The following is a 9687-nucleotide window of genomic DNA, read 5'->3' as shown; positions in this document are numbered from 1 at the left end:
CATCCTGCGTGTGTGGTGCGACCTCCTGCGGTTATTGGTTCCATGACATCCAAGGGCCCTGGGCCAAGAAGCGTAAAAATACTGCTCTGGCAGCCTAGTCGCTGTCAGAGGAGCACCCGGACGGATGGGCCTATGATGCAGTTGCTCATTTGAAGACAGGCAGGGCTGCCACAGTCAGGGGCCTTGACTGAGCTACTAGAACTGAACTAGGGCAACAAGGGTTCTAAACATCCTTTACGACTTGATAGACGGAGAGCGAGACAGCCAGCAGGCCTGCAGGACTAAACAGGAGGCGTTTATTGTTAGAAATGGCAGGCCTTACACTTAAGCAGGTTGTAACATAAACACATGGACAAGGCGGTACACCAGCCCCGCAGGCTCCTCGCTCCCCCCCAGTGCAGGTTTCCGTTGTGTTGTGCCGAGCTGACCCGGTCCCTGTCCCAGCGCAGCAGGAGGTCACGTCCCTCCCTCTCTCTGTGTCGCCCACCAGCTGGAAGGGATGGGGTGTGACAGACTTGGAATGGCAGCTGCGGGAGCTGTGCTGCTTCTCTGTGCTTCAGGGGAAACAGGAAAAAGGCCCAACAGGCAAAACGAATTTTCTTAAATGACTGGATGGAGGTAGGTGACAGTCATCTGCTTAATGAGCAAAACAGAATCAACTAGTCTGGTGCTGATGCTGCAGCAGCACCAGGAAGAGACGCGAGTCTCCCTCCTCCCCAGAGGCTTCAGTCCTCCGTCACGGGCGGGGGAATGAGCTGCAGCTGGAAGTTCTCCTTCTGGAAGATGCTGTTGAAGGCAGAGCCACTCTGGGAGCCACCGAACGGCCTGTAGCTGTCACTGCTGCGATTCTGGGAGAGTTCTGTAAGGAGAGCCAGCTGCAAAGGAGGGGACATGCATCAACCGAGGCTGGTGGGGCAGAGAGTCTGGGAGGGGGCCCTAAATGGGGTGGCAGAGTTCAAGACGGTTCAAGAAGAGCTCAGGGACAAATCTGGCCCAGCTAGAAATTAGGGGTGACTAGGGTGTGGAGGAGAGGGTAGAGTCTGGACTCTACTTTCAAGTATGGAAAGCCAGGAAAGTGTTTTAAGCAAGGGGGTAACACGACTTGGGTTTAGGGATGGTACCCAACAGCCTGGAGAAGTGACAGAAGACCTACAGTGGCCTCTGTGAGTTGGAAAGGGAAATGGCCAGGAGATGTAGAGAAGGTGCCTATTGAGTAGGAACCCCCACTGTGTGGAGAGGAGGAGCCCAGGGTACCAGCAGGCTACTGCTCTGGGGGACTGGATGACAGGATGCCACCCAGAGGCAGGCACAAGCAAGGAAGAGCCGGTAGGGAAAGGTAATGAGCATGCTTCTGAAGTGCCTTGGAACCCCCAGACTCACATAGTGGCAGGACGGCTGAGAACTCCCAAATCTGTACTCTCTCTACAGCTACAGGATTCCAGTAAGTTTTAGCCCAGGGCCTTTTGGAATCAAGACCAACTGTCCTAATCCCAACTACAGTTATGTGTGCTCATGTGTCTCAGTTCTGGACAAAGGAGGTAAGTGGAAGAGGTGTATACAATTTCTAGGGACTGTCCTTAAATAGAGGGCTTATAGTCCTCCTTTTTCTGCATCTTGCTAGCAGGAATGCAGATGTGATGGTTGGAGCTGGGGCAACCATGTTGAACCATGTGAGTAAAAGCCGTATGTTAAGGATGGCAGAGCCACAGGTAGAAGAAATCTGGAGAGAGGTTCACGGAAGGTTGCCCTGGGATGCCTGCATTTCCAATTCCATTTTGGTTAAACCACTTTAATTTAGCATTCATCCTTCATGGCCAGAACAAATGCAGATGCCTAGCAGAGTCTGGGGCTGAGGGCAGGTTGGCAGTCATCAGTATAAAGGGTCCTAGATGAGGGACTGGGCTTATGCTTGCTTGCTCTGGAAGCAGGATAAACACAGATGCCCTTCTGTGTCCTCACAGCCCATGGCAGGTAACGGACAGAGATCTTTCCACTTCCTCTGCATCCTCTGCCAAGTTCTGAGTGCTCCCTGGGGTCAGGGCTCCACAAGCCATAACAGGGAGGCCAGGGCACTTTACAGACTGAGGAGGAGGCTGGAGTGAGGACTTGAGGACACTGTTACTAAAACAGTAATTATGGATAGGAAATATAAACAACCACACAAACGTTACCCTGGAACTTCCTCGGTAGAGATGGCAAAGCTGATCAAATGCTTGGATTTGCTGTGGATCCAGAACAGGTTCTGAGGCTGCCTGAGAAATCAAGAACAGTAAGGTTAGTAACCCCCAGGGGAGGCCTCTGGATTTGGTCAAGGCTGAGCCAGGATGTGGCGCTTCCTTCGTTCCTGTGAGGAAAATCCATGCTTCCAGCAACTGGTGAGATACTTTACTGGACAGTAATCAGAAATGGGCGTGTCCCTCCTCAGTCCCTTGGTGCCAGCTGCAGGTGGACCTCTCTAGGGACACCCCCCCACCCCAGGATTTCCAGCTTTTCCAGACTGACGAGCTTCCTTAAGGGCTGCTTGGTCCCTCTCTGCCTTTACTGTGCAGAGCAGTTCAGCTCCACCCAGCCCTGCGCTCCCCACTCCCCCGCCTTATCCCTCACCGAGTAAGGCGCTCAAAGACGCTCCTTCTTTGTGCGGGTGGTGGGGATACAATATATGTGAAAAACAACGTCATTTCCCTGCCTCATTGTAAAGCTGGTAGCCACCTACAGGGCTGCGATTTTAGTCTGCTTTGGAGGAAGGAAGTCTAATTGCTCCCCCAGTAGGCTTGCTTTGCTCCACCTGTTACTGCACCAACACTGTGGTCCTACTCAGTGGATCTGATCCAACGCATAGCTAGAGGGCAAAAGGGATCCTGGCAGAAGCCGCCACAGGCTTTGGAGTCGGAGGTGAGCTGGAATTCCAGTTCTGACACTAACCTGCCACGTGATCTTAGGCAGGTCCCTTCTCTGACTTGAGAGGATGACTCTTCTCTGTGAGGTTGCTGAACAGTAAATTAGACAAGATCCTTATTTAAAGTGTCTTTAACCGGCTGGCACCCCACCAGGGCTCAGCTTTTATTACAATCTAGGGACACCCTTAGTTAAATGATAATTTCAGAAGGGTTTCAACAATGCAGGGTCTGGGTGTTGACACGAGTGCATCTATGGGGCTGAGCGAGGCTGTGGGACTGAAGGGAGCTGCAAGAGGTGGTCTGTTTCTATGAACGTCCTGGCAGGAACAGCCACCAAAACAGTGATAAAAAACAAATGCCTGTGTCCAGGATGTGGAAGACGTTCAAGAACAGGGTGGTGGAGTGGACGACAGGGGAGGCACAGAGCAAATACCACCACTCAGAAGACTGACCACGTCCTGAGCATTTACCACAGCCGAGCCCCGTGTGCTGCATACTCTCCGTGGGTGAGCTCGTCAAATCCTCACCGCCACTCTAGCAGGAAGGTACTGCCGTGTCCGGCCCCCCAACCCTCCAGGATCTGAACTTTAAAAAGCATTACATACAGAAACTTTAAGAGGTTATGTAAAGTTGTCTTCCAGAAAGGACTTGACTTTTTTCCTCAAAATTTTCACCACCCTTAGGGGGGAAAACCTACTAAGAGCTAAGACAGAATGGAAATAAACACTACCCCTGAAATAAATCACGCTAGTGAGTGTGAAATTCTTTCACACCTTCATTTCCTAACTAGGTGAAAGGATCTGCTTCGAGACCCAGAAAGCAGCTGTCCACGATGAGGGTCACAGCTCATGGGCCCCTGGAGTCCCGCAGTGATGCTGCAGAGGTAACGTCTAGCTTCGGAGACCAGCCCAGGGGACAGTGGCCTTAGTTCTTCCCAGTGCTCTCAGTGGGCTGAGGATGGTCTGAAGGGAATCCTGAGCAGGGCAGCCAGAAAGAGAAGAGGACAGACTGCAGGGGGCCTGCTTTGCATTCTAGACTCACGCCTTGGGTCCGCCAGACACAGGGAGGGACCGTCCCTAATCTGAGAATGTTTCAACTTGCCTTGACGCTGTAAAAATACTTTTTCTCAATAGACTTTGGTAGGAAAAATGATCCTATTCTTGGAGAGAAAGTGTGTGGAGTATCACACTTCCAGTAGATACTAAGTAAGATACACTGGGGAGTTCCAAGCTAAAGATAATTTGAAGATTTGAGAAATACTGCAAACTGAGCACAAGCAAGCAAAAGAGAAAACATGGTCCTGCCCTGATTCTCCGAGTCCCTTCAGTACTACTGGCATGAACTGGGGAGCAGGGTGGGTTAAGGACAAGGACGACAGGTGCCTTTCACTGGCCATTCCAAACCTCACCACAGTCCCTGTGACAAGGGACCAAGCCTCGATCACACCTTTGCTTATTCCCTGGTTACCCCGTGATAAAGTTTAACAAGGAGGGTCCAAATGGAAACAAGTCGGGAATGGTCTAGGTAAGGTGCCCTGGGTGGGGAGAGGGGGTGTTAAGGCAGGTTAATTAAAAAGAAGGTTGTAAAGGCCAAGTTAGCAAATGACAAAGCAGCAAGGGGAGACCTCTCCTTATACTTTTATAAAACAGCCCTTTGCTTTGAAAGGATAATGTAAGGAAAAACCTCTCATGAAATGTACTACTGTACTCACTATGAAGATGCAGCTGTGCAGGCCACCTGTGCAGAATTCCCATCAGACCCTGTGCTGAGAAAAACTGCTGGGCACAGTTACTAGTTGTGCAGACTTGCTACTAATTATGTTTTCTTTTTTGCTTTTGTCACTTGGAAACTCAAAGCTAAGTGGTCAGCTATATAAGACTAGCAGCTGGATAGGGCTTGGGGGCAAACATTTACGTGTGCTATTATAACCTGGTTTTATATTATTTTCATAGGCGAACAGTTTTAAAAAATATAGATTTCCTTATTTATTTCATCCAATTGGATCTATTTTGGAAGCCAACTCAAATCACTATGGCAAAGTGAAGGTCATGTCAGATCAGAAGTAAAAATGCTACTGTTAAAAACAGAATCGTGCTTTCCACCCCCCCCCACCCCGGCAACAGTACATGGCAGAGACGTCTGTTCTAGGCACAGAGTAGATGGCTCTAGCCCCCAGGAGTTTGCTCACTGAGACAGGAGGTGCAGAAGTCTCAAATGATGGTCCAATCCATGTTTTCTAATCCAGCACTTCTCCAGCTTTTTATGTGCGTGAGTATCACTAAGCGATCTTGTTAAAATGCAGATTCTGGTTAGAAGGTCTGGGGTGGGGTCTGAGATTCTGCGTTTCTCACATGCTCCCGAGCTGGTCCTTAGTTTGCACTTGAAGCAGCCGTGTGCTAATCTGTACCTAGAACAGCTCAGTGCGGCTGGACTTCCTGTCCTCACTGAGCCCTAATGGGAGCAGGACACTCTCAGGTTATGGGCACTTGCCTCCTGATTCAGCTGTACCAAATCAACCAATTAGCATTTCTCTTTTTCTAAGGTATCCCGATTAGGTATGTTTTCAGCATCCATTAAGCTCTCATGCATCTTTGCAACCGTTGGGTATAATAAGAAAATTTACTAAGAATATTCTTACCCCATGGTTTACTTTGAATCTTCCTGAAATGCAAGCCCTATACCTACCTTACTACACAGGTGAACAGGATTGTGTGAACTGAGGAAGAGAAGGCTTGGCGACCTGCCCAACCTGAATGAAAAATTCACAGCTAACTAAGGGTCATAACCAGGTCCTCTACCTTATAAACCCTAGCCCCCATGTCCTAGGAGAAAAGCTGGAGTAACAAACAGGTAAGTGTGCACACACACGTGTGTAAACACATACATGCAGACCCATAATTTCAACACAACATACCCGATCACGGTGGCACCGAGGCTTGTTATCTTAGTCCTCTAAGCTCTTAAACTCCTTGGAGATACCAAAGGAAGGGGTTTTCCAACAACATCCTTCAGGAATTAAAAAATATGGTTGTTCTTTGGGTGTGAAATAACTGAAGGTGACAGGTCGTTTCTTATAGGCCATCATCCTGGACAGCAAGATACTGAACTAAGGAGTGCCTGCTTGGGCTGCCCTGGGACCCTCTGGAAGCAAAGTTTCTGCAGGGTGGAGACACCGTATTCTTGGTGGAGCTGTACTGTCTCTGTGGAAAAGTATCTGAAAACAAGTCATCTGAGGTGAAACAGGAGAGCCATCTGTAGACGTGCCTAGGACCCAGGAAATGCTTACCTCTCTTAAAATCCTTCCTGGAACAAGACAGAGTATTTTTAAAATGGAAACATTCAGGGAATGACTTATAAGTCACTAAGGTGAGGATTTCTGTACTCTTCTCCATGGGTCTCGGGTTCGAACAGTGAGGTGGGGCAAGAATGAGGGGAGGAACAGGGCCCTGGGGAGGCGGCTTGTCCAGCTGGTTTATGCCTGCCCCCTGCAGGCTCCTGTCCCCTCCCCCCAGGCCTCCTGAACAGGGATCCAGTTCTGTGGTTGAGCAAATATTTCTAGGGCCTTACTATATCAGCACCTGGGGAATAAGGATGAGTAAATCCAGAGGAGTTTACAGATTCCAGGACATTAAAAACCCCACAAAAATATTTCCCCTTGCTCTAGTCTGATACGCAACACTTGAGAGGTTACTGAGGTATAATAACCACATATAGCATGCCTGCCAGGGGCCTTGTTTGAAACACGGTCTCACGCTGTCTGCATATACCGTCAAAATTTTCCTTGCAGTTACACTGTTGCGCTCACTGTAGTGTAATTATCTGACTCCTCGTTAGCTAGTGAACTCCTTGAATATGAGAGTTTATCTTATTCATCCTTCTATTCCCAATGCTCTACACCCAGCAGATGTTCAACGATTTCTCAACAGTCCCACACCCTGGCTTATCCTGAGCTGTCCATTTAGGTGTGAGAGCGGGCAGCAGCTTGCTCCTCTGGCCCAGCGTGAAATCACTGACATTTGTCTTCCGTTTCTAAGAACTTGGACTTTCTAAAGATTCTTTGTGATTTCTGGCATGTTTGTCCTGTATCTCGGTGAAATATCTATTTCATTATATTTAATTCACTTTTGGGGAAAGGATTATTTTTCAAATGTCAGAAAATACCAACCCTTTTAAGAAGGAAGGAAAACTTACCAAACCAGTGGGACTTGTGGTTAAAAGCCTTTCTCTTGTCACTCCAGCACGTCCTAGTGCAAAGCCCTCCATCCGGTATGACTGAGACCTGCCCCCTCAGTGCCTGCAGTTGGAGGGCAAGAGCCTGCATTCCTGAGCCTGTCTGCCTGAGCCCAGTCCCGGCATCACTGGTCACTGGCACTACAGTTACTGGTGAGCTAGCTGCTATTTTTTTTTTTTTTGGTAGTATAAGGATGGTGATAATAGCTGTCCCCATAAAGTGGCTGAGCAGATTAAGAAAGTGAGGCACATGGAGCACTTGGTAAATGCCCAGGACTTGGGAAGTTCTCAGTGTTATTAACTGGAGGGCCCAGTCTACATGCGATACTGGTCGTGTATGCCTAATCTAATGTGGCCAACGAAATGGAAAGAAAGACATCAGAGCATGGCGCAGCCAAGACTGGCGCACCTGCTAGCAAGAGGGATGGGTGGATGTTGTGGGAGAGAGAAGGGAGAGTGGAGGGAAAGCATTGTGGGAGGAGAGCTTCAGGACAGGCTCTCTCTCCCACCCACTGGCACCCAGCACTGCCTGGCACAGAGCAGCCATGAGATAATTATCTGCTGGTCAAAAGGAGGAAGGGATGGGAAGGGCAAGCAGACTTTCTACTTACATAGTCACTGGCGTGTTTCTAAACCCCCTGCAATGCAGGAAGACAAACACAGGGGTGGCTTCGGACAGACCTGGGTCCACCTGGATTCTGCAGTGATCAGGGAGTGGCTCTGGCCAAGTTACTTAGCTTCTCTCAGTTTCTTTGGCTGTAAAACTACTCTGCAGAATTGGGAGGATTAGTGATCCTGGATGGGCTTGGCACCTATTTGATGGTCAGTAAATGGCAGTGACTACTGTGATTGTGTTATCTCTGCTCCCAAGAGAAATGCCTGGAAGAAAGAATGGGCTGAGAAGCAGGAAACCTGAGCTCTAATCCCATCTCAGCTCCCTATATAACCTGCACAGGTCTCATCACTCCTCTAGGTCTGTGTTCCAATTTATCAAAGTGCAATGCCATCATGGGCCACGCTTTACTATCTGTGTAAGATGTGGGCACCATGAGATAATAAGCACTTAAGGCATGAACGTTTCAAGTAAGATACTGATGTTTACTGAAGCTAATCATGGCTTTATTGCATCGTCAGAAGTAAACAAGGCCAACCAACTAGAGGCACTGTCACAAAGACTCATGAGAGCCCTGAAGAGAAACAGTAAGATGCTATCAGAGAAACTGATTTGTCAAATCAATGTCATGCACACAAAAAAAGTGGGAGCAACAAAACCTGAACACAGCCTCAGTTTGACAAATCTGTAAACATAAAGCACTCTTTCCAGACTATCTCACCCACCAGCCCAGGACTGACTAGGAGTGATTTTTCCAACTGGAAGAGAAACAAAAACAATCAATACTATCTGCTAGCATAAATTTCTTTCTTCCTGTGTGATGAAGTCCAATGATAAGAGCTGAAAATTAAACTGTAGCTGAACATTAGACGAAGAAGCAGTGATGGCCCTGGAAATGACCTTGTAAGACTCAGCATTAAAGTAAATCTGGTGGAAAATGAGGTGCTGATGATCTAGGAGAGCCCCAGGGAGAGGGCCGTTGGCTGACGTAGCACCAGCACATTTCAAAGCTCAGTGACTCACAGACGTGGTGGAAGTGAGAGCTGTAATTACATCTGCTGGAAGGAAGAAAACAAACGAGGGCTTCCAGGATCCACGGGCCTTGCAACCAGCATATCAAGCTTTGATACAGGAAACAACTGTGATCCCTGCCACCCTGAAGGCTGGGTTCCTAGGAATACGGGTAACACTACGGATTCTGGACACAAAGCCTTCCGAGTCATACACAGAGATGGGGACAGTCACAGGGACTGAGCTCTGCTTGTTCATTTCTTATTCTCCACAATAAATAAGTGCTGAAATAAAAATCTCAACATTTCCCTTCCTACTTGTCTTCCCACATGAACACATGAGAGGGCTGAACCTAGTTTGTGAAGGACGTGGGGCTCTTGGTTTAATTCTGCAGCATAATTGTCTCTTCAATCTAGGCGGCTTCTGCTGGCGGTGCTGTGATGTGCTGGTGGGGATGGGGGTACAGAGGGCACAGAATGCCGCCTGCCTCGGCCTGTCAAATCTTTCTGTACCTAATAGAGTCAGACTTTTACTACCACGCAAGCTGTTTCAAACTAGAGTTCCTTAATATTTAACACTTTTGCCTAAAATGAAACTTTGACTTCAGAGATAAGCCATTGTTTCCTTTCCCATCTGCAAACAGAAAACACCTTTCCTAAAATTCCCACAGACAACAGTTTAAACAGAACATGACCTCTCATACACCCTCGTTTCCCAAAGCCTCAGAACTCTCGGCAGCTCACAGCTGCTAATGAATCCGGTGAAGAAATAATAAAATAAGCAGGTACCTTGCTAAGCCGACTGGAGAGAGGAGGGAAACACCGGGCAGAACATCTCTCAAAGAAATTTCACTTAGAGTGGTGATCCCAGCTCTAAGGCAAGAGTATCTGAGGTCGAAGATGGAAACCATGAGAGGCTGAATAAAAAATATTCATT

The 9687-nt window shown here is 48.3% G+C and overlaps 1 protein-coding gene across 3 annotated transcripts in view; it reads right to left on the bottom strand.

The window, feature by feature from the left end:
• Positions 1–274: 274 nt before the first annotated feature.
• Positions 275–9687, bottom strand: part of VPS8 (VPS8 subunit of CORVET complex) — a 223960-nt gene continuing 214547 nt past the window's right edge. For all 3 annotated transcript variants that reach the window (XM_006201017.4, XM_072962166.1, XM_072962169.1), the window contains 2 exons: positions 2172–2252; positions 275–875 (listed from right to left, as the gene is read on the bottom strand). In XM_006201017.4, coding sequence (XP_006201079.1) covers positions 726–875; positions 2172–2252 — 231 coding nt within the window. In that variant the 3' untranslated portion in view covers positions 275–725. The remainder of the gene's footprint in view (positions 876–2171; positions 2253–9687) is intronic.

Source organism: Vicugna pacos, chromosome 1, assembly GCF_048564905.1.
Source record: "Vicugna pacos chromosome 1, VicPac4, whole genome shotgun sequence".
Classification (NCBI taxonomy): domain Eukaryota; kingdom Metazoa; phylum Chordata; class Mammalia; order Artiodactyla; family Camelidae; genus Vicugna; species Vicugna pacos.
The sequence above is the reverse complement of the archived record's forward strand: the minus strand, read 5'-3'. Positions and strand labels throughout refer to the sequence as shown.